This window comes from Arvicanthis niloticus, chromosome 13 (assembly GCF_011762505.2).
Source record: "Arvicanthis niloticus isolate mArvNil1 chromosome 13, mArvNil1.pat.X, whole genome shotgun sequence".
In the NCBI taxonomy this organism is placed as follows: Eukaryota; Metazoa; Chordata; class Mammalia; order Rodentia; family Muridae; genus Arvicanthis; species Arvicanthis niloticus.
In genome coordinates, this window is record NC_047670.1 from 54,840,908 (window position 1) to 54,865,271 (window position 24,364).

Here is a 24,364-nt window from a genome sequence, read left to right on the forward strand (position 1 = left end):
CCACTGAGCTAGATCCTGATTGCTCTTATCTTTTATTCCCCAGGCTAGGCCTCTGTCTCGCAGGCAGCCCAGATGTCCAGCAGAATCCTGGCTGCCTCTACCAGGGTGGCCCACATGCTTTTCCTTGTAGCATGTCTCCAGCTTGGTCTTCCCATATTCCCCATCTGGATAAATGACTATACTCGCCACTTAGTTGCCTCTATCAGACCCCAAGCTGTCATCTTCATACTTTCTCCACCCTAGCCTACTCCAGCCAGTGACTGGGCAGCTAATTCCCAGTCCTGCCTCCTCACAGAGCATTCCCAACACAGCAATAAGGCTGGAGCCACTGTTGTAGAAACTACTTTCGTCCCAGGCTTCCATCTGTAGCCCTGCCCTTCTCTAGTCCTCCATTCCAGTCAGCTTGCTCCTTCCCAAACCAACATCAGGCCCTTGTTCACTAGCTCCTTCCTGTTGGCCCACAGTGCACCATGAGATCATGTGACTGTTCCAGGTTGGAGGTCAGGGCTCACCTTCCTCCTGCTTCAGGCCCCTAGCTGTACGAAGCAGGAGAAACCCAACCCTTCAGGCTCTCCCTCAGTGAAGGCTGCTTCTCACTGCTCCTGGGCCCCGTGTTCTCCTCTGGCTCTTTATTCTCTTGCTCTGGTCACATGAGCCTATAAACTCTTGGGATGAAGACCCTAGGCAAACATAAGTCCGTTGAGTTCTTACCTCTCTGTGTGTGTTGCTGAAACATCCTGTCTGTCCCTCCCATGGCTAGATTCCCTCCCCTGTGAGCTCCAGGCCGAGATCCTAACAGGGAGCAGGTGTTCTGAGGTCCCTTGATGCTTGACCCAGAGGGCACAGTGGTAGGGAGATGTCTCCGCTCTCAGGCCTGCCACTGGATTGAGGAATACATCACACACAGGTGTGCTTAGTTGTGGAGGAGGGAGAACAAAGAATCAGGTCCCCCCCTCCTGTTACCTCTTCTAGAACAGAGCTGGCTTTAAACCAGTCTAACCCTAACCCTGATAAACAAGGAGTTCTATTTTCTTATACCCTCCACACTGAAATTTAACCATTTTGAGTCTGCATTTCATTTTTTATAAAAGTCAAATCTCATTGTATATACCCCAAGCTACGTTCTTAACTGCTGCTCCTTCTGCTCAGCCTCCCAAGTGGTAAGATGACAGCCATGTGCCAACAGGCCTAGCCACGAGACCTTGCTTCAGACCAACTGTTGAATTTATTGAGTCTATTAGTAATATGTTTGTTTTCCATTTTATTTTTTGTTCTGAGCACCTCCCGTGTCCCCTTTTCGCCCGTGGAAGAGAAACACGAGAGGCAGAATTCGGGTATCACCACAGCGAGGCTTTACTCTGTATCAGCAAACGTGGAAAACGCGGAAGGGCTGAAGACAGGAAGAGGCACAGCTTAAATACACCCTAGAGTGACGTGTTCACTTCTGATTGGCTGTTCACTCATCACCCAATATTACGCCTCGGGATTGGCCAGTGACTTTGGTGGGCTTTCTGCCTTTGCAGCTGCGCAGTTAATTGTTTACTAGTGGGAAGGACACGATGTCCGTGCCATCTTGGAATGGTGGATTATACCACCGCTAACAGCGGCTTCCTACAATTTTTTTCTTCCAAAAATGATTTATTTATTTCAATTAATTTGTTAATTTTTATGTGTATAGGTATTTTGCCTGCATACATATTAGTGTACCACATCAAGTGTTCAGTGCTTGTAAACTCCAGAAGTCAAATCCCCTGGAGCTGGAGTTACAGATGGTGGGAAGCAAACCAAGGCCCCAAGAGCAGGCAGTGATTTTAACCACTGAGCCCCGCTGCAGCTCCACTTCTGCGTTAGTATTTTCTACTGTCTGATCTTTATGCTGCCCTGCTCCTGGTTTCCGAGAGCTCTTCCTTTTCCAGCTCCTGGGGATGGAGATTTTACTATCAGTTCTTCCTCCTTCCCAACCTTCGAGTTTAACAAACAAGCTTCCCTTTTACCAGGGCCTCAGCTGCAGGTTGGTTTCACATCAATCTGACACAATAGATTCATCTCAACATCTGAGACAGAGGGAACCTCCGTTATAAAAACATAACGGAGGGCATGTTCTTAATTGATGATTGATGGGGAAGGGTTCAGCCCTTGTGGGTGGGGCCATCCCTGGGCTGGTGGTCCTGGGTTCTATAAGAAAACAGGCTGAGCAAGCCATCAGGAGCAAGCCAGTAAGCAGCACCCCTCTATGGCCTCTGTATCAGCTCCTGCCTCTAGGTTTCTGTCCTGTTTGAGTTCCTGCTTTGCCTTCCCTCAGTGGACTGTGACCCAAGATACAGAAGCAAAATAAACCCTTTCTTCCTCATATATTGTTTCAGCACAGTAATAGAAATGTTAACGAAGACACATGTGTTAGTGTTGTCTGTTTTCATTATCATTTAGTTCAACTAAACAAGTTGCCCACTGGGTGTGGTGGCCCACACCTGGAATCTCTGCATTTGGGAGGCTGAGGAAGAAGAACCTAGTGTGCAAGGTCAGTCTTGGCTACATAGTGAGGCCTTGTCTCATCAACAACAACACAAATAAATCTGTGTGTTACTTAAAAGTGTATTGTATCAAGCTACTGGTTGCTGGATACCATTGATTCTAGTACTTAGGAGGCAGAGGTGGCTACAAAGTAAAACCCTGATTCAATAAAATAAAATAAAGTGTATCACGTGATTCACAAGCATTAGTAATGAATTCCTCTTTTTGTTATTAACATCTACTTTCATTCTCAGTATGATTTTCTGGAATTTTCGAGACTAGCTTTTGTTCATGCACAAGATGAGTTATATATTACTTTTCTACTGTCCGTTTCCATAACAAACGATGCCCAGCTCAGTGACTTAAGAGCACAGACTGATCATTGGCTGGCTCTGGAGGTCAGAAATGAGTCTCACTGGGTGAAAAAATTAAGGCATCTCTAGGGCTGTGTTCCTTCCAGGTCTCAGGGGAGCCTGTGACCTTTCCTCTTCCAACCAGTTGTAAAAAATAATATAAGGGGCTGGAGAGATGGCTCAGTGGTTAAGAGCACTGACTGCTCTTACCAAAGTCCTGAGTTCAATTCCCAGCAACTACATGGTGGCTCACAACCATCTGTAATGAGATCTGACGCCCTCTTCTGGTGTAGCTGAAGACAGCTACAGTGTAGTCACATATATAAAATAAATAAATAAATAACAGAACGGCCCCAGAGGCATGGCTCAGAGATGAAGAGCACTTGCTGCTCTTCCAGGGGAGCCAAATTCAGTTCCCAGCACCCACGTGCTGACTCACAACTGCCTGCAACTTCAGCTTCAGGGGATCCTGTACATCTGCCCACACCCCCAATCACCATAAATAAATAAATAAATAAATAAATAAATAAATAAATAAATAAATAAATAAATAAAATCTTTAAAAAAATGAAGAATCCCTTATTGTCCTTCAACAGTGTCCCCCAACAACAAAATCCTGCAAGTGTAAAGGACAGAGTCACCAGTATGGAGGTAGTGGCTTCCCTTATTTTATTTGTTCCTGTGAGTATGTGTGTGCAGATGTGTGAATCTGTGGGTCCTAGATGGTTTTGTGTCAACCAGACATAAGCTAGAATCATCAGAAAGGAAGGAGCTTCCGTTGAGGAAAAACCTCCATGAGATCCAGCCTCTGAGATCCAGCTGTGAGGCATGTTCCCAATTAGTGATTGATGGGAGAGGGCCCAGCCCACTGTGGGTGGGGCCATCCCTGGGCTGGTGGTCCTGGGTTCTATAAGGAAGGGGCGGAGCAAGCCTTCCCTGTTTGAGTTTCTGAAGTGGCTGGTATTTTAATTTAACGAATGAAAGACTCAGACTTAGCTGGGCGGTGGTGGCACACGCCATTAATTCCAACACTTGGGAGGCAGAGGCAGGCGGATTTCTGAGTTTGAGGCCAGCCTGGTCTACAGAGTGAGTTCTAGGACAACCAGGGCTACACAGAGAAACCCTGTCTCAGAAAAACAAAAAAAACAAAAAAAAAAAACAAAAAAAACCAAAAAACAAAAAAAGACTGAGATTTTGTGGGACTATTTCCTATGAACCTTCACTTTTTTTTTTTTTTTTTTTTTTTTTTTAAGATTTATTTATTACGTCTACAGTGTCCTGCCTGCTTTGCTTGTACACCTGCAGACCAGCAGAAGGCAGCAGATCTTATTACAGATGGCTGTGGGCCACCATGTGGTTGCTGGGAATTGAACTCAGGACCATTGAAAGTGCAATCAGTGCTCTTAACCACTGAGCCATCTCTCCAGTCGCTGAGCCTTCACTTCTAACCAGAAGCTCTCACCTATTTGTCCTCTCCTTTCTTGTGCATACAAACCTGCTGCTTGCCTGAGGCATCTCTTTTAAATGTCCAGGTGCCCCTGGAGGAAAGCTGTAGCCCCAAGGTCAGGCTCACCCCTCTGAAATACTCTTCTCTCTGGGACCTTTTTCCCCTAACTCTAGCCTGGTGCCGTACTGGGTTGACAGTGGGCCCTGCCCTGGAATTTGCTGAACTGGCTGACCTAGCCCTTTTGCCTGGACACAGATAGCCAAGACCAGTGCTCATTCAAAACCTGCTGTGTACCTGGGTCCCACAGATGAAGAAATCGAACTGAGGTGAGTTCCAAACTCCTCCAGAGCCTTCAGGCCTGCTACCACCCTTGGTTTACTCCAGGAGAGGAACCCAGGCCTTTTTACGTGCTGGGCAGGCAGCCCACATGGAAGTGAGCTACCAGCCTGAATATTTACTTTCCCAGCGAGTTTTTTTTAACAAAAAGAATAAGAAGACATGTGGGATGGTCAAGAGAGAGTCTCTGCTCAAGGTGATTGATAGGTGGTCTCTGGTGGGAGACACTGTTGCGAGGTGATTGGCTCAGAGGGCACTGACTCCACCATTAACTACACTTATGAGAAGTGTGGACTCTTAAGAGGAGAGGCCTGTTTGAAGGAATTAGTCATTGGGACAAGCTTTTTTGAATGATGTATTGGCCCAGCCTCCCCCCACCTCCCCCACCTTCCTCTCCCCACCCCCTTGTCCCCTTCCTAGCCACCAAGAGGGAGCAGCTTTGTTCCCTCACACCCTTCTACCATGACACTGCTCTGCTTTGCCACCCAGAAACAATGGAGCCAGCTGACCATGACACACGGTCACCTGCAGGTCCACAGGAATGACAGAGTGACGAGGAGGAGGTGGGGCTTCAGAAGGCAAGTCCTTGAAAAGGTCAAATGGAAGGACAAAGCCTCTGAGAGAAGCAGACATAGTTCATTTGGAGTGGCAGGAGGGAGCTGAGAACAAGGCTGGCACATCGTGATGTGCTTGGAGAAGATACTAAGACCGGCCCATCCTTCTAATGCTCAGATGAGATAAGAGGGAAGGTCACCCTCGGGCGTGTAGGGCCGGGGCAGAGGATTGGAGACTGAGACCTGAGAAGATAGGACATTGCTGTTTGGGAGAGCAAGACCTTGAGCAGAGGCAGAGGGAATGCCTGCTCCTTGGTTATTTCTAGCTGTGGATTTGTCTGTCAATGCTTATGGAGCCCCAGGCTCGCCTGCTGTGTTCTGTTCCCCTGTGCAGGTGTGGCGAAGGTGGAAGGCAATTTCCCTGGGTGGTGGGACATGGCCAGCTCAGTTGGGACAAAAACAGAAGAGGATGTTTGTAAGGAAAGTGGTACAAGATGTGATAAATAAGGCATGTTGACCAGCAGCTCCGTTTTCCAGGTGTATCTGTCTGCAGCTCCCTGGGGTTGTATTTTAAAACAAACCTGAGAGTGCACAGATTCTCTGGGGCCCCAGCAGACTCGGCTGTGGCTCTTCTGTGTGTCCGCACATCTTCTTCAGGGCTAAAGTCACTCTTGGGAGTTTGGAAAGCTCTGTCCTGCTGCTAGCCACAACCCCCAACCCTGCCCCTCAACCCTGATATTCCAGAGGTCACCACTTGAGATCAAGTCCAGCAGTGACAGTGTTGGTAAGGACCCTCTGAGGTGGTGTAGACCCTAGTGCTTGTTTGAGTCCAATCTAGAGGTTAGAGAGGGGAGCCTAGGCAAAACTTGGGGAGGGAAGGAAAAGCCGGAAGCAGAAAGGCCATGCGTGATGTCATAGTTTTTCTCTTCCTATACCACCTCCCAAGCCCTCAAGGGATACAGCTCTCTGGAGGTCTGGTCATGTGACTCAGGAAGATTGGGTCCTAAGCAACACCGGGGACCCGGATCCTGGAACTGGGGCACAGTTGGGGAAGGGGTGTTGGGAATGAGGCCAAAGCCGAGTTAGAACTGGGGCACTTTCCACGTGGGACTTGTTTCTGTGCAGCCTTCCTGGAGAATCCTGGGAACTCATATGTCTGAGCCGAGCTCAATAGAACTGGTCAGGGCAGGTGGGGGCATATATGGATGGGTGAGGTTTTGGGCCAGGCTAGGGAAGATGATGTTCTGGAGGCAGGCACTCCCCTCCTTCCCACATTAGAGACGATTCTCCTCCGAGTAAACCACGTGTTTATTTGAACATTCAAATTTACAAAAACAAGAAATGGTAACAAAAGCCATGGCACAGATCACACACACACTCACACACACACACACACACACAAAGCCATCTCATGTCAGTTATATACAAAATAGGGCACGGTGAGGAAGGAGGGCAGTGGAGGGTCCTCGTTTCCTACTGTTCAAGGAGACAACTTCACATGCTCGCTGCTGGCTGCTCAGCCTGGGAAGGAGCCTGTTCTCCACCCAGCAGGGGCAGGGAATAGGGTCAGTTGGATGTGGGATTTGGGGTGGCAGGCAGCTGGAGTCAAGGGGTAAGGAGGACACTAGTCCCTTATCTAGGAGGAGACCCTTCTCCAGTTTTCTCAGGTCAAAGGTGCTGGGACTAGTAGGTAGGACTCAGTTTGGGGGAAAGGGAGTGGCCACTGGGTCCTGGAGAAGAGAAGGAAAGTCAGGGGAGCTTCAAGGGTCATTTGAACTCTCTGGCCAGGCCTCAGCTTCCTCATCTACAAGCCAAGGGTTGAGTTACTTACTCCCCCACCCCCCCACACACACACAGATTCAGTCAGTGGTCCCTATTCATGTGTAACTGTGGTAAAATGATCCCTTGGGACATGGGAGAGGCCACTCCATGCTTCACAGGTGGGGAATCTGGCAGAAAAGAGCTTAGAGAACCTGACACAGGCCGTGCCCAGAACAGGGGCTGAGGAAGAACCACTTCCTCCTCACCTTTTCCGACTATGCTGGAAATACTCCTTTCTTGCCCTGAAGACTGCAGCTCAGTTTGAGACTGGGCATAGGTAAGAGACCCCCCCTCCCCAGTCTCGAGCCCCACACCCCACTTCTGCTTCTTCTGCACTCTGAAGGAGGTGGCAAAATCCTTTAGGCATATAATCTGCCTCCAAATGGAAACCGCACTGTTCCCAGCTGGCCAATTGACACCAGGCAAATTCCTTTACCCCTCCTAGTTTCATCCTCATCTGCATCACAGGGCTAAGAACAGTCTTGCCTTGGTAAGTGTGCTGTGAGGATATAAACCAGATGGTGCGGATACAGCACTCTCTGCATTCTCAGTGCCTAAGACTATCTAACCAGCCTAGTTCCATCTTCGGCCCAGGGGTAGCTCAGGGCCACAGCTGTCTTATTGGATGTGCTTGGAAACAACAGAAGACAGTGGGGCTCCACATGATCAGAGAATGTTCATAGCACAATGTGGGAGCGGGTGGGGACTTGGAAATAGAGAGCCAGCCCCTTTCCCAGTAATCCATACTCAAAGCCACGATCCAGTGTCTCCATTTTTTCCTCCTGGCTGGGGTTGGGGAGGTTGAAGTTTAACCAGGGTGACCTGGCATGGTAATGTGACTGAGGTGTTTCTCATCAGCACTGAGACAAAGCAGAACAGATGGGGAAGGGTGGGCTCAAATGACCAGGCAGCTTCTGCTACATCCTTCCTAAGACTCTGTCTTCCCAAGGTCTCCTCTAAATCAATAGCAAAGGCCTCTTCTAGAACAATAGCAAGAGCCCAGTGCGGCTCACAGTCCCCCAGGTCTAAGTTCTGAATCCAGCTGTCACCCAGCAACAACCGGTGTTCTCAGACACTTGACCCAGCACTGGGGCTGATGTCATTGGTTGTCACTGGGCAACCAGGATCTCAGCAGGTCTGGGTGAAGCCTCTGCAGCTATCTCCGGGGGGTTGGGGATGGAGGTGCTGAGCTGTATAGTTGCTCTCAAAATGGAAACAGATCTGCAGGCCAGAGGCAAGTCTTGGACACGATTCCTTCCCTGACATGGGCTGCAGCCTCTTCTGTGTCATGTCTTGGGCTGAGTGGCCATGGAGAGCACAGACAGGGACAAAAGTGGGGGTGGGACAAGAGGCACCAGTGCCCACTGGTGCAGCTGACCTGTTACTGCTCCAATACTTGGGAGAGGACCAACAGGGCCCCACATCCTCTGCTGTCTGTTGGAACTCTGTCTGTCTGGGCTCTTTCCCTCACTTCCTCAGGCTGTCACTGTGTTGGGGTGTCCCATAAAGATTTTCTGGTGTCCTGTTGGAAAGCATGTGTCCTTTCAAGTGCCTCCCTGCAGGGCTCAAAGGTCCTCAAGGACAGGCAGTGTGGTTCACAGGGAAGAGCACTTTGGGGGGGACTCAGAGGCCCTGGGCCTGCCATTTTGTGCTGTTTGATCCTGGATAAGTTAATTGTTCTCTCTGTGTTCTTTCCCATCTTCCATTAGCAAGATGGCCTTACAATGGATGGCCTCTCTCAGCTCTGACATTCTTCTGTGCTCTTGGTAGAGACTAGGAGAAAGTGAGGCCCAGAGACGGTAGTTCTTATCGAAAGCCACACAGCAAGTCATAGGAACAAAGGGGTCCTCTCACTCACTCAGTGCTCTGCTTTCCATCTCAGCATCTTCCATCTTTTCTAGGGCCATGCAGAAAGAGGTGATATGGTGGCTAAGCCACCAGGCTCTGTCTGGGAAGTGTCTCCTCAGTCAAAGTGTGCCTATGTTGGATGCTCTCAGGACAGGCTAGAGTGACCTAGCAGTTCTGTCTCCAGCATGGAGAGGGTGGACAACCATGTTGGTGGGCAAAGTTTACAGTGGGTACAGGGGACGATTACAGCCCTTTGGCCTCCGGGGTTTTGGTCCCTAGCTGTTAGGGTAGGGGCTGGGAAGGGAACATTCTGGAAACTGAGGTGGGGCTTGAACCAACATCGAACCAACATTCAAACCACAACACACAGAGAAACTGGTGAGGGGGGAGGGAGTCAGGGGCAGTGGGCATGATGACCCTGCAGCCCCTGTGGGCAACTAAGGAAGATAGAAGAGGAGCATCTGATCTCATACATCTCTGGCACCCCTTCTAAAGCCCAATGTAGGCCTGAAGCATAGGGGATACAAGGGTCAAAGGCCACCTCTACCCACAACTCCTCAGGGGATGTCCTTGGAGTTAGTGGGATCCAATGTGATTGGCAGGACAGTGTATGAGAGGGGAGAGACCAAGCCAATATGCTGCCAGGAGGCAGGACTGCCTCAACCCCTACACTGCACCAATTGATGTGAGATACTGGTCCCTATCCAGGTGGCTGAGGGGACATCCATCCAGGGCAGGACATTCTGGAGCAGTGGGGGCCCGTGAGGAGAAGTGGGAGGTGTGACTAGGAGTGGGGTAGAAGGGAAGGCCAGCATGTGGACAAGCTGAGGAGGGAAGTGCCCCTTCAAAGTCCCCAAATTGACAGGCAAGGGAGGGGCCCTGACTGAGGTGGCCCCTCATGCCTTAGCCCTCCCCTTGCACACATCAAAGGCGGCCTTCTTCGCACCTCCAAAGGCCTCTACCAGCTTATCTTCCCAGGGGAGGACATTGCCCATCAGTGGCCCGGTGCAGTTGGCCATGCCCAGCACCTGCGCAGGTGTCAGAGCGTGGTCCCACAGGTTGAACTGTGCAATGTCACCGACAAAGGCCTGCGTGGCGTCAAATCGGCCTCCCAAGGTATCCTGGGTCAAGACATCAACAAAGAAAGGAGAATGAGGGAGGAAGGGAAGAGTAGTCAAGCCGGGCCCTGAACCTGTCAAAGCCTGGTTCCCAAGGTTCTAGCCCCGCCCCCCCTAGGCTGCTACCTCCCAGGGCTCTAGCCTCACTCTCCAGCTCTGCTCCAAGGTTCGGGCCTCATCCCAGGTTCCAGTTCCACTGGCTGCTTCTTTAGCCCTCAGCTGCTCATTGGCAAATTGGCAGTCAGACAGGATGCTCACTGGAGTGGGCAGGGTAATGACCTGGGGAAGCACTCTCCTTGAGTCTTACCTGTTCTTGGCCCAGGATAAGGATGCCGTGTGGCTTGATGGGGTGCCAGGCTGCCAGGTTCTCGCCAGAACCCCGCAGTTCTCCGTCCTGGTATGCAGACCACAGTCCATCTCTTGTAGTCCAGGCGATGCAGATATGGTGCCAGTTGCTGTCTTGCAGGCTCAGAGGCAGCTGGGCCACCTGGATACAGGACCCAAACCCCAGGTCAGAGGCCCAAGGCTGGAGAAGTGTGATGATGAGGCGGCCAGCCTCAAAGCTTCCCTCCACAGATGAACCCAAGGCCTGACCTGCATCCTGATTGTTGTCTTTCTTACCCCAACTCTCCCTTTTCTCACATGACCCCACCAAGCTGCTTTCCTCAGCTCAGAGGGACTACCTTTTTGATTTTCAGGGCTTCAAGGCCACACATGGCAGGGACAGTGTCCACAAATCCATTTTCCCTTGCACACCTAAAATAGACCCCAGCACACAGTGGGGCTCATTCACTGGAATAGACAGAATGTGCCTTAGACTCAAAAGATGGGTGGGTCCCAGGGTCCAGCCTTGACTCTGCCACTAGCCCCCTATCTGACCTTGGGGAGACTTCTTTTCTTCCAGCGCCTCGTCTGTAAAGTTGGAGAAAGAATAGCCAGTTGCCGCCTCTTCCTGTATCCAAGGCAGACATGGCTAATCAATCATGAGCCTATACTCCAACTGCTCATGGTGTCCTAGAAGCCCTTGTTGATGGCTTGGTGCTGTTCTGTGAGGTGAAAGCTACTTGTTGTTAAATGGCTCCTGTACCTCACAACTGCTTTGAGATCGTGACTTCACGAGGCACTCTCTAATGCCTGCTGGGTACCAGGCCCCATTCCAGACTCAGAGGGTGGATCTGGGAGTGGCCCTGAACAAGCTGTGCCTGTATGGGTCAGCAGGGCTTTAGAGACAGCATTGTCTCTAACTATTCATGTCTACTGTCGGCTTGACTGGACGTGGAATCACACAGGAGACATGTCTCTGTGCACTACTGCTTGTGAGGGAGTTTCTAGAGAGATGTCACTGAGGGAAGGCCTACTCCAGACGCGGCTGATGGGCTGGGGTTCCACACAGAATAAATAGGAAGGCAGTCTGAGTTCATCCCGCTCTGCTTTCTGACTGTGGATACAGTGTGACCAGCCTCCTCACACCCCTACCCCGACAGCTATAGCTGCTCTTGCCACTTGGTCTTCCCTCAAACTGTGAGCCACAGCAAATCCTTAAACTACTTTTGTCTGGTGTTTTGCCACAGCAGTGATACAGACTTCAGAGAGAGAGAAAAAAAAAGCCTGGAGCTGCAGGGGAGGTCGGGGGGTGGTGGTGGTACTGGGAGGGGAATGTATGAAGGCCCCCTGGAAGGACATGGAATTGGAAAAACATGGTGCTGGCTCCAGAGCAAGGGCCCAGATGCCGGTGAGAAGGGTGGTTGGCAGGAACAAGGCCGGCGGAGTGGTGCCCTGTCCAGGGTGCTGAAATCTCCATCTCGAGGGCCTAGCGCCGCCCTCTGATCGGCCGCGATGAGCAGAGCAGGACAGCCCTCTCCACGCGGAGCCCGGTCACCCGCGATGTTTTGAACCTTAAGGCACCGCACTGACCCCCTGGGCTACTACCTCCTGGACATCCGGTGGGGCTGCCTGCTGCAGAGCTTGTGGGCTGGTCCCAGATGAGTGTGACCTGCATTTCCAGGGTGTCTCAAAATAACACCAGACATCCCCTAGGCTGAAAGCAGCAGGCAGCTTGGGGAGAGATGTTCTTTCTTCCTCCCTCACTTCACAGATGCCAGGCAGATCGTAGGCCTGCCTTAGTCATGGGGACAGGTGGCCTGGACAGGCAGGGAATGACCTAAGGGCAGGACTGTGGGACTAAAAAAGGAAGTTCCGGAGCCCATGACAAGAGGAAACTAAGTCACAGGCTGGTGAATGAGACCACCTAAGTGAGCACGCTAAATAGCCAGGACTTAAATATTACCCTCAGAATGGAGTCTGATATGGGCATCATTCCTTCCATGGCGGGGAGGGCAGAAGGGCAAACTTTGGAGATCACCAGCAGCCCCCAGCAGCCCTTCGTGGTAATTACCTTCCTTTCCCTCTCCCCTCCTCCTTTTCTCCCCCCACTCTTTGTTTAGAATGAGCAGGACTCCAGGTGCAGATGGCTGTAGGCTGGTCTCTAGCGGGGCAACTTCCGTTCCCCCTTCTTTAGCTAGCCCTGCATCTGAAATGTCTATATCCCCAGAACTGAACTTGGCACATAGTAGGTGTTAAATGTGTGCTGAGTATAGTGAACAGGAGAGTGAAAGTGTCAATCCAGACTCATTCAGCTCCCAGGTAGTGCAGGGCACTGGGCTGTGGGAAGCTGAGCCCGTCTGTCTCCCGCCCAGAGGCCCTAAGCCCTGCCAAATGTCCTAGACCCCGCCCACCTTGTCGTTGATCAGCAGCTCCATTGGCTCAAGGCCGGCCTCCAGCAGCACGATCTCATTGGCCTGCCCAGGCACCGAGTAGGAGAAGGGGGTGCCCTGTCCGGAGCCATCCGACCTGGAGCGCAGCCACATGCAGGCAGTGAAGGCGTAGAGTTCCGGCAGCGCCTTGCGCACGCGGGCATACATATAGTTGTTGCGGATGGGGATGCTGACCTTGAAAGCATCTGGAGGACTGTAGGCTGAGGACCCTGTAAGGGACAGGGCGGGGTCAGAGGACACTGCAATGAGGGCTGGTGGCTCCAAATCACCCGCGGGATGGGGGTGGGGGGGGTGCGCCACGTGATTTCACCCAGTCTACTTTTGCCTCTGGGCTGAGAGGTGTGACTAAATTGGGCCGAGGGGCTCTTGAATTCAGATGTCCTGAGTTCAAATCTCGCCATCACTACTTTCTGACCTGTGAGTCTCTGAGATCAATTCAACTTCTTCGGGCCTCCATTTCTTCGGTAGAACGGGCTAATGAACCGTTCTCCATTCCACACTGTGAGGGTCGGTAAGCCCATAGGCTCATCAGATGCTAGCTATAATCATGACTACAGCTGTTCGCCTACTTAAGAAGCACTGTGTGGTGCTCCTCGTGCCACTTCCTCACAAGCCTAGGAGACAGGCACTGTCATCCTCGTTTTTTTCAGGTATGCCTTGGCACATGGGTTATTTTCCATCCATGACTTCCTCCCTCCTGCAGACAGTTAAGAGAAGATGCGTTTCCCCTGGCCTCAGGGATGTTGGTATAGAAAGACAGGAGCTGAACTGAGTGGGGATGGGGGCTGCTGCCACAGTCCAAGCAGTCAACTGGGTGTCTCCCTGCAGCACCCCAGGCCTAATGCTCCCCCACAGCTGAATCCACCGTGGCCCCTTGGCTCCTACAGGTACTTTCTGCTTTTGCTCTTCAGAGTTGGCTCAGACCCCTTCCTCCAGGAAGACAACCAGGTTTCTTCTGAACTGCCGTGCACCTGAGCCACTCCCTGCTTCCCCTGTCTCTCTAACTTTCTCTCACAAGGACCAGTGAGAGCTCATAAGTCCCTAACCCTCCCTCCATCTCTCAGGTGAAGACAGTGAGGCCTGAGAGAAGTAAATGACCTTTCAAGGTCGCAGAGCAAACCTGTGACAGACTGAGAACCGAGGAGTCTGACATCTACACTGACATTACGAATCTCTGACCCCTGACAGTTGCCAGGCCTGAGACTTTAAACAAGTGACAGAGGTTGATTGGTTACTCAAAGGTGCAACTGTGGATGGTTAAAGGCATGGTGTGGAGTCTGAAGGATCTGGTGACAGGTCTAGACCATCCTCTTACCTGTGGTGTGGCCTTTGATAAGTCACTTGACCTCTGTCAAACTCACTGTCTTTACCTGTGAAAACCCTGAGGTTAGTGAAGATTAAATCAGCCAGAGTGTCATTACACAGCCTGCCTTCAGTTCCAGCAGAGCTAGAAATGACAACTGTGACTTTGAAAGTGACAGCCATCCCCCAGCTGGCTCTCCCTGTTCTACAGCCTCTGGAAGTTCCAGCCAGAGACCAGAGACGGGAAACTCAGCCATCTGCACCCCAGGACCTACCGTGCTCCAGCTCCGCCACACGACCCTTCAGGGCATCCAGCTCCTTCTCCACTTCCTGTCGCTGCCGGTGGCTGCCATGACTGAGGGCAGCACGCTCCTTCTCCAGCGCCAGCACCTTGGCCAGCAGCTGGCCTTCTAGCTCGTCCATCTTGGAGTGCAGGGCAGTGGGCACGGCTGGGGCTGGCGCCGAGGAGAGGTTCCCACGGGCTGGGAGCTCCTGCTGCTCCAGAGGGAGAGGAGGGACGGTGATGTCACACAGCGGTGCCACCACCCTGCCGGCCACCACAGGCGAGGACCCTCACAAGGACAGCCTCATAGTGGACAAGGGCCAAACTGAGAGCTTCTAGGGCCCTCAGGCTGGGCCCTATGACATAAGGGCCGGGACATGGTTGAGGGCAGGGCCTCCAAGGACATACCTGTGATCCGGTCATCTGGATGGGACTCTAGTATTCCATTATCTTGGGACTGTAGAAACAATCCCTGACTCAAGTGACAGCCAAGGGTTCAAACCAGCTTGGGAACCAACCTGCTGTATGGTGCTAGGAAACCATGTGAGCTGTTGTGAACTTGTCTCCTCATGAGACAACTGCACTGTCACCTTGGAATCGTTCTGGGGAGAATTATGTAGCAAACACCAATAAACAGAGCCTGCTGGCTGCCAGCGTTTTTGGCATTCAGGGTGTTCCAAGGCTGGCTCCGACACCCCGTGTCTAGCCCAGGATGAGAACAGTGTGCAGAGTCTTCTTTGTCCTGTCTTAAATTGGGCAGAATTGAGGCAGGCAGACTAGGCCACAGGTTCAGACTGGGAAGAACATTCTCTGGTGAATACATCACAGGAGAGTCAGCAGAGCTTTGAGGAGCCAAATTGGATGTGGCTTCCTTTGCCCTCCACGGTCCCCCCAACTTCTGCAAGGCCCAACGTTTCCACCCACACTCCTCAGGGGACCAGGCAGTAAGTGATACCTAAGACCCTGGCTTAGGCCCCAAGACAGATGCTCGATAGTATCTTCAGTGCTTAGGATAACATCTGGCACACAGTAGGTGTTCATGGCGCACAGTGGGCGCTTGTGGCACACAGCAGGTGCTCATTCGTGTTTGGTCAATGAACAAACTGGGAAGATTCTCTGAGCAGAGGTGAGGGCCAAGTTTGAACTTGTCCCAGACCTCCAATCCTTTGAGGCAACCTCATACTTTGTCTAGGAGCCACTGAGCAGAGTTGGGAACAGATGAGACACGGAAGGTGCAGAGCTTCTTAGGGGGCTTCATGACATGAGTGTGTGGCTGGTGTTCGTGAGCAGGACAGAACTGTCTGAACCTTCCGGTGCTCCTCGTGACTGTAGACTCCCTGCGATTCCCACTGAGCTTCCCTACCATGACAGATCCAGAGGGTGGCTATGGCTTGTCTTCTGCTGGTATCTTTTAGCACAACCCATGCATCTGAAACCCTGTGGCTGACACACATCCCAGCCAGGCTATGGGCCTCTCTCCCTGTGCACCACAGCCCTGACCATAGCCCTCATATGGGGTGTCGCAGAGCTGCCGCCTATAGTCAGAATGGTGGTACCAGGCAGTCACCCTCTACCCTGCTCACAAGAAACAATACCAAAGCTGAGTTTGAACCCTACACATCCTCTGCCTGAGGTCACATTATTGGCTACCATGGCAGCTCCTGTGCCCTAGAGCACATTAATGCAAGGGACATACTTATCCCCTTATCATAGGAAAGGTTAAGAGGCATGCCCAGTGTCACCGAGCAAGTGACCAGTAAGGCCAGTGCTGGGTCACTGAGGCTGAAAGGGTCCCTAACTTGTTCTTAGGGGCAGGGCCGGTGCCTTGAGACTCAGGGTGCTGAAAGGCTGCTGAGAGACCCTGTCTTGTCTCTAGTTGGGGACTGGGTGTCCTCCATTCTCTTTCCAGAGTGACCAGGACAGAACAATTTACACTGTAGGGTCTAGCTGCTTCCTTCAAGGGGACACACAGGTGGCCAGGGGTGGGGAGAGTGTACAAGCTGTCCTTGGTCAAAGTTCCTGTTTGGTGGCACCAGTAGGCCAGGGAGGAGGAGGTTCAGAGGCTGGGCGGCAGTCTTCCCCCACCCCACCATGTGAATCAGAGAAACACGACGCCCCCACCCCGCTTCCATCTGCCATGGCGCAGGCTGTGTGGCGTGGGCTCCGTGGGCCTTGTGCCAAGTGGGCCCCAGCCTGAGACGGTAGGGGGACAGCAGGAATGATGTCACACTATCCCCCACTCAGCTCCTGATAGGGCAGGAAGGGAGGTCTGGACTCCAGGTGGGTTGTTGAAAGACCATGGAAGAGTTTATTATATCTGGGCCTAGAGCCAAAGCCCAGGGTTTTAGGCCCAGCTCAGTGGCTAGGAGCTAATGGGGATGAAGTGGGGGTGGGAAGCTCCTTAACCTCAACAGGGGACACCAAGAAAGGAGCTGCTCTTATCTCCTGAGGACTAAGTGTTGAGGCTCAGAGAGGGTGGACTGCCTACTTAAAGTCACACAGCAGTCCTGTGCCCACTCCTCATACCAGCCCTCACAGCCTGAGTCTCAGTGTGTTCTTCTGCCAAGTAGGTATGCAGTATTGTCCTGTCTGCCTAAAGGGATGATCTGAGTGGCTACGAGAACACCAGGAAAGGTAGGCTGTGCCCCACTGTGTAGGACAGCCTCACAGAGGGCCCCATAGGAGGATCCAGAAGTGTGACACTGCTGAGGTGCGGTTAGAACTGGAAAGCTGACTGCATGACTTCGTGCAAGCAGATGCTTCTTTTGTGTCAGAGGTGAGGAAGGGCCTGACTTCAGGGCCCATGCACTGTCTGTCCCTGCCTGCTCAGACCAGGTTCTGAGGACAGTAGTGTAGGCCTCCCCTCCCCAACTGTGCCCATATCCCGTGAGTCCTGCCAGCTTGCACCTTGGCTCCACCAGCTGAGTGGCTCGTTATGGAGAGATGCTGTACCTCAGTTCCCCTATTGGCACAAGAGCAATATAATCTCAGGGCCCTCTGGGGGCCTGTGAGCAGTGTGGGGTGCTAACAGCCATCACTGCCACCAACCCTACCTCACCATGTCCTAAGGGGGCTGGAGATACAGCTCAGTTGGCAGAGGACTCCAGCTCACAAACTGTGTGGGGTGGTGCACATCCTGTGACCCCCCTCAGGAGGTGAAGTCAGGAGGGTCAGAAATTTTAGGTTATCCTTGGCTATATATCAAGTTCAAGGCCAGCCTGGGTTACATGAGATCCATCTCAAAAATAGATAAACAAATAAATCAATGTTTTGAAAAGATACATGCTTCTCTATGTCCAGCCCAGAAACCATTTGTCAAGTTATTACACTGAGAGAAAAGCTAGGCATAGGGAGACCAGGGGTCCACACTGCTGGGTGTCAGGTGACAGACGGAGGGAGGGGGTGGTGCAGGGAGAAGGTAGGGGTGAGATGGCTAATTCAGAGGGAGGTGCCCATGCCCCCGACACCCCTAATCCTTCTCACCCTGAGGCTTTAACACATACTGTTCCTCCTGCCAGGAATACTCTTCCTGCCCCAGCCCATCCTCTCCCGAGAGAGCGCCTGCTCTCCCAGATGGCAGCTTCCCTGACACCCGAGCCAAGATGCTCCAAGAGAACAGGGTTCCAAGCTCTGCCGGGGCTTCTGAGCCCTCATCCCTCCACCAGCCGTGTGCACCCTGGCAACATCGTGCCTACCAGTCACCGGCTGGCTCCCAGCCGAGTGGTCTGCGAGGTGTTGAATTTCTCACGGGATCTGTGGCCTTGAGCAAGCTGCTGGGCCGCTCTGACCCTCACGGTGGTCATCTGTGAGAGTCGGGTCATGTTTTATTACTTCCTAAATTTGGGGTAGAGGGGGTGCAAGGATGAGATGCAAGGCAGGACCTAAGTCTGGCGTGTCACAAGTGGCCCTCAAACAGTTATTACTATTACTGTTATCTTGACTGAGGGGAAATGTGGTAATGAAACAAGGGCCGCATCAGAAAGCCAGCTGAGCCACTTGGGCAGGCTCCCACTGAGACTGAGCCTCCTCTGGTGTCCTCAGCAAAGATAGGACCTCTAGCCCCATCCCAGTTCATTTTAGTCAGAAATCTTGGCAATAGTCTTGGCTCAGCCCCCACTGAGCTGTGTGGCCTTAGACAAGTCCCTTGGTGTCTCTGTTGCTATTCTTAATGGGTGGAGCCACGGAGGACACACAAGCTCAACTGTTGTCCTTGGCGTTCAGTGGGGATAAGACACTCAAACCATCCCGGGGACACCCTGTTAAGTTCATTCCTTTGCGAGCAGCCTAGTCCTAATCGTTTGGACATTACCCCACTATAGACAAAGACCTCCAGAGTGGAACAGTGCTTGACATCATGAATTAGCAAACCATACATACTTAAACCATGAGAGTCCTGAGTCCCTTTACACCCACCAGCTCCAGGAAGCTTGCAAATGACCAGGCCTGGTGGGCGAGACTTGCTCTCGGGTGGGTGTGGAAACTCTTATAGCCACTTTGGGAAAATGTGTCACAGTATCTACCGATGCTAAATATATGTCCCTGCTGGCACCCAGGCATCCCACTGCTGGGGATGGGGCCAGCAGAAAGGAGGCTGATGGCCACTCAAAGAGACCAGTGTACACAGGAGCTTCACACTAGTATCAGACAGAGCTCAGTCTGTCCTCGGACAAGCGGGTGAACAGACACCTGACTTATGGCCCAGGAACAACGCTGTTCAAAGTTCAAAATCAGTGGTGACCATGGCCAGAACTGGGGGGACCTCAGTGATTTGGGAGGCCCAATAGAGCCTTCAGGACCTGCAAATGTTCTAGCTGCTACCCTGGGAGTGTTTTTCCAGGGGTGTCCACATATCTCTACCCAGACCTGTCCACTGGGGATTTGTGTCCTTTTTAAGTGAGACATATGAACCCTTACAGCCGGTGGATTTTTTTTTTATTTTTTTTTTGTGGTAGACCAGAAAAATAAGAAGTAACTGTGCTGAAACAGCAGGAAGAGCCTCTCTTTTTAAGAGGACACAGGGTTTTTTTTTTTTGGGGGGGGGAATGGGATGTCCTGTCTCATTCAACAGACCAGGTAATTGAGGATCAGACACAGGAGGGTTTCAGAGGTCACAGCATGACAGTGACAGGCCCATGCTTTACAAAGCTAGGCTTCTTGCTAGGATGAAGGTCTACTATTTAGAGACTCAGGCTAAGGACCTTTCACACCCCAGCATACCCATTTTACAGATATGAAAATTGAGATCTGGAAAGAGAATGTTCCAAGCAATAAGTGAGCCCCATGCAGCCGGGCCCTCTGAGTCCATTTAGAGTTTGTAAGGTGTCTAGGAAGTATCTGGTCTGCTGTAAGGTTTGGTTTGGGTTGGTTTGAGATGAACTCTCATATAGCCTAGGCTGGTCTTGAACTTGCTATGTAGCTGAGGAAGACTTTGAAAGTCCCATCTACTTGCTTCTACCTTCTTAAAGTTAAGATTACAGGTGTGTACCACAATGTCCCACTTATTCTGTGCTAGAGATTGGACTTGGAGTTTTGTGCATGTTTGGCAAACACTCTGCCAATGGAATTTCACCCTGGCCCTCCCTGGGGAGTCTTCACAATGGGGAGCCCTGCCAGAAGCAGGGGGCAGAGCTCTGCCTGCATCGCATCCCTCAGACTCTGAGACTTCAGGTGTCCTCTCCCAAGACAGAAATCTGCATGGCCTAGTTCACATGACAGAGACAAAGGGCTAATGTATAATAAATACATACTTCAAAAGGGCCAGCAGCTCCTGGCAGCCCCAGGGGAGCCTCCACACCAGCAGGGCCAGCCTCTGAGACTGGCCAGCACCGTGCTCACTCTTAGTACCCAAAGATGGAGGTGGGCACGGCCCTCACTTGTATTCCTCACTGTCTTGTAGGTGGGAAATATCTGACCCCACCTAGTGTAGAGTAAACGTGAAGAACCAGACAGGGCCCTGGAGCCAGGTATTAACAGGTCAAATCGAGGCTCTGATGCTAGGTGACCGAGAGCCAGTGTTTTAATCTCTCTGGGTCAGTTTGTTGGCAAGAGAAGAAGAGTTTCTCCTCCATAGAGTGAAGGCGGGATTAACTGAGATGTTGTGAAGTTCCCGATGCACAGTCAGTGCTCCGTAATACCGGCGATCGTGGTTAGAGCATCAGTAAGTGTTGCTTCCCTGAACCCAGTATCCTCTGGGGTTCCCATTGGGATGCTCCTCACCATGGCTCTGCTCCAGAAATGGGGGGCAGGGCGTTGGAGGGCAGGGTTTTGTCAAGGAAAGAAACTAATCCTGATTTTTTTTACCCTACACATACATTAACACAAAAATGGAACTCTGGGACACAAGGGCATGGCCGGATGCCACGTAAGTGGACCGGCCCCCGTAGAAAGTGGTACTTGGAAATGAACATCCCCTGAGCCGAGAATGTCTCTCCCGGGACTCCAGCTAAAGGCTCCATTCAACAGACTGAAGAGGAAACAAATGGCTTTGCTACCGTATGCAGAAGAGAAGAACCAGAGGCAACCTGTGCCCATCCAAGACAAGCAGGCTAGTGATGGATGGATGGGGACGGGGGTTGGTGGATGATGCTTCTGCCCTGGCCTGTTACAGTGCCCGCTAGTGGACTGGTATCATGGGGTGCAAAGGGGGAGAGACTAGAGGAATTAATTGAGAAATGTCTCCTCAAACCTGTTGACTTGGGTAAGTTTTTCTTTAAAAAAAAAAAAAAAAAAAAGATGAATGTTCTTTCTGTGTGCCCCCATGAAGGACCCCAGGGTAGGCTTTAAGAACACCCCAGGCTCAGAGACCAGACCTGGTAGCTCCACGTCTGTCTCACTTAGCAAACAGGAGACAGGGAACGTGGAGAAGCCGGGGCTCCCCAAGCCTGGGAAGCCGACCTACTGCCAAGTCCCAGCTGCCAGGATCCCTCAGCCTCAACAGGCCCACCACAGGGAAGCCCACCATGCCATGAGCCGGGTGCCAGGGAGCAGGACCAGGGTCTGCATAGCTGTGCCAGTCACAGACGTGGGAGGGGTAGTGCCCTGTGTCATCTGTAGTGCCAGGGCTAGGGCAGTGAGGGAAAGTTGATGGAAAACTCAAATGCTTTTCACATTAGTACATTAGTACAGTCTTAAAGGGAGAATTTGCTCCCGTTTATGTATTTGTATCTTTCCCACTGGAGTGTCTGCCCATTGTACAGGTGGGGAGACTGAGGCTGTTCTTCCTTGCAGCTTTTATCTGGTCATTTTCTTGCTCCTGGCTTTAGGAACTTCACCTCTGAGCAGGGAAGGGAGGTGCTGGCCTCCCTCTCTGACACTCAGCTCAGGAGGTTCAAATTTCTGGATTTTCTTATCTCTATAAGGGGAGTGGAAGCCCTCGAGATGGTATGGGGAAGCTGTGGTCTGATACTCTGAAGGTAGGGGTGTGAGCAGCCGACTTCCTGGTGGTCTGATGGCCAACCTTCCCACAGGTATCGCCTCCTGCACCCCAGATTGAACTTGGAGCCATATACACGCCCTCCTGCCCAGTTAGTTTGTTCACGATTTCACCTCGCCTTTGCCTTGCCCGGCTGCAGCCTCGGGGAGAGAGCAGGGCCCACAGTGCCTGCCCTATCTCTCCCCTCCTTCGAGGATCTATCCCGTGTCTGGAAATCAGTCCATGCCTGGGAATGGCCAAGGCTTTCCTGGCTGTTTGTTCTGTCCAATCTGTCTCATCTATACTTCCCCAGACTGGGAATTTGTAACAGCAAGAAAAAGGACCATAGGCATAATCAATCAATGCCTTGGTATCACACACAAACCCGTGTAGAGTCCCTGCTCCCCGGCCTCCTTATATCTGACCTGGAAAAGGAGTCAGAGGGAGCTAAGTGGACACCTATTGAGGAATCATCCGCTGATTTCCCCAGGACTCTGGAGCTCAGGTATATAAAACTGGGCGTGGCCCGGGGATGAGAGGCGATGCAGGCGTGCAGGGTGGTGTTAATGAGGCACTCTTGGGCTTGCGAGGAGTATGGCTAGCGGTACACCTAACGCCAGTGAGTATGGGGTGGGAGCTGCTCTAGGTTTCAGAGGAAGGACATCTAAGGAGAGCATCATACGTGCCAAACATCGCCACACCTGCGTCTCAATCAATTCCCACTACAAGTGGACGCCGGTCTCCCATTCTAGTGCCCAGATCACTATGTCAGGCTCCCACCCGCGATTCGGACCAGGACGCTTCCATGGTGCCTGCCAGGGACATGCTTCGGGTGACCGGACGGCAGCTCCAGGGACCCGGGACCCGCGCGCCGCAGGCAGAGCAGGGCCCCTCCACCCGTGTCCCCCGACGGCACGCCACTCACCTCGATGCGCTCGATGCGGTCTCGCAGCGTGCGCACCGCGTCCTCCAGCTCCAGGAGCAACGCGGGTGAGTCCCAGGCGCCGTCGGCCATGGTGTCGCGGCGGGGCCCTGCGTCCTGGAGGCCGCGCGGCAGGCCGCTCTCGCAGCGGCCCAGCTTGCCGGTGAGCTCGCGGATGGTGTCCCGGTCTGCGCGGATGCGCGCCTCCTGCTGCAGCGCCGTCTGGCGCAGCTGCTCCGCGGTGCTCTGCAGCAGCAACAGCTCCGCGCGCTCGCCCGCCGCGTCCCCCTGCTCGGACCCCGACGGGCAGGCGGCGGCCAGCGGCGTGCAGAGGAAGCGACTGAGCAGCGGCACCGGCGGCGGCGGGAAGACGCTGGCGGCCGGCTCCCCGGGCAACACCGAGGGCCCGGCCGAGCCGCCGGCGCCGTGCAGGGCGCTCAGGCTGCGCTGCGGACCCGAGGCACCGGCGGCCGAGGCGGCCGAGGCGTTGTCGGTGCTGCCGGGCAGCGCGCGCGCGGGGCTGGCCGCCAGGGGCACGCTGGCGATGATGCAGATGACGGCACCGAGGAACGCCAGCATGCCCGCGGCCAGCAGCACGGCCAGGAACTTCAGCGTGAAGCGCGGAGGGGGCGCGCGAGGCCCCCGGCAGGCGCGGCGGCGGGGTCGGGGCGCAGGGCCCGGGAGCGCCGGAGCGGGAACGGGAGCCGGAGCTGTCGCCGCGGCTACTGCTGCCGCCGCTCTGAGCCCGCGCGGCGGGAGGAGGAGAAGGCGAGCGCGGCGGCCCCGCCCCATTCGCTCCCCCGGGGCGGCCGAAGCCCAGCCCCGCACCCGTTCCGTGCCGGGAGCCCCGGTGCGTGCGCCACGCCCAGGGCTTCATCTCACGCGGAGGGAGGTGACTGGATGACTACATGGCGGGTAGGTTCTAAGGAGACCCTGCGTTCTGGCCTCTGGTCCCCCGAATGCCCACGGCTGCGTCCCTGCGGGGCTCTGGCCTCAGCATGCTGCAGCCTCGCTTACAGTTAACACTCAGCCTGAGCGTGTCCACAGTACAGATGAAGAAACTGAGACCTCTGGGCTCAGCATGATGCCGGCTGGGTTGTAGTTAAACCTCAGCGTGAACATGCTCCTGATAACAAATTGGAAACTGAGACCCTTGGAGGTCAAGTGGCATCCCAAGGTCACACAGCTAGAATGTATTTGAAGCAGCATCTGAGGTGAGCCATGTCTGCCTGGACAGGACTACTACAGTGGAAACTAGTGAGGAAAGAGACTGTAGTGCGTGGGAGGGGGGGTGGGGAGTGAGGAGGCAATTTGACCTAATCTGTTTCTGCTGTGGTCGCCTGAGTGTCACCTGCTACCTCCTCTTTCTAGCACACCCATCTGAGTCCTTAGGCCTGCAAGCATTAAGGTTCCCAGAGGAGAATCTCCTAGCTAGCTGCAGCCTCCGTCAGAATGGCAGGTGGGACACATGCTGGTGGGCGCCAAGACCAGGCAGGAGTGGGCTATGTGTGTGTGGGTTTTACTTTATCGTGTCTAAAATGTATATATATATATATATATATATATATATATTCTGTTGAAAACTAACTTTGCAATGAAAAACTTTAAAAATCTTCCCACCCTTTCCCGTCAAGCTTCAGCCTTACTCTTCTGCAGGCTGTCTCTGCCTGAGGTGGATTTCTGA

The 24,364-nt window shown here is 52.9% G+C and overlaps 1 protein-coding gene across 1 annotated transcript; it reads right to left on the bottom strand.

Moving 5' to 3' along the window:
- Nucleotides 1-6,491: 6,491 nt before the first annotated feature.
- Nucleotides 6,492-23,487, bottom strand: Nptxr (neuronal pentraxin receptor). The gene is made up of 5 exons (XM_034516956.2): nt 22,684-23,487; nt 14,340-14,559; nt 12,724-12,971; nt 10,296-10,475; nt 6,492-9,991 (listed from the first exon to the last, which is right to left on the bottom strand). The coding sequence occupies exons 1-5, from the start codon at nt 23,470-23,472 to the stop codon at nt 9,767-9,769; spliced, it is 1,662 nt and encodes a 553-aa protein (XP_034372847.2). The 5' UTR covers nt 23,473-23,487; the 3' UTR covers nt 6,492-9,766.
- Nucleotides 23,488-24,364: the final 877 nt, after the last annotated feature.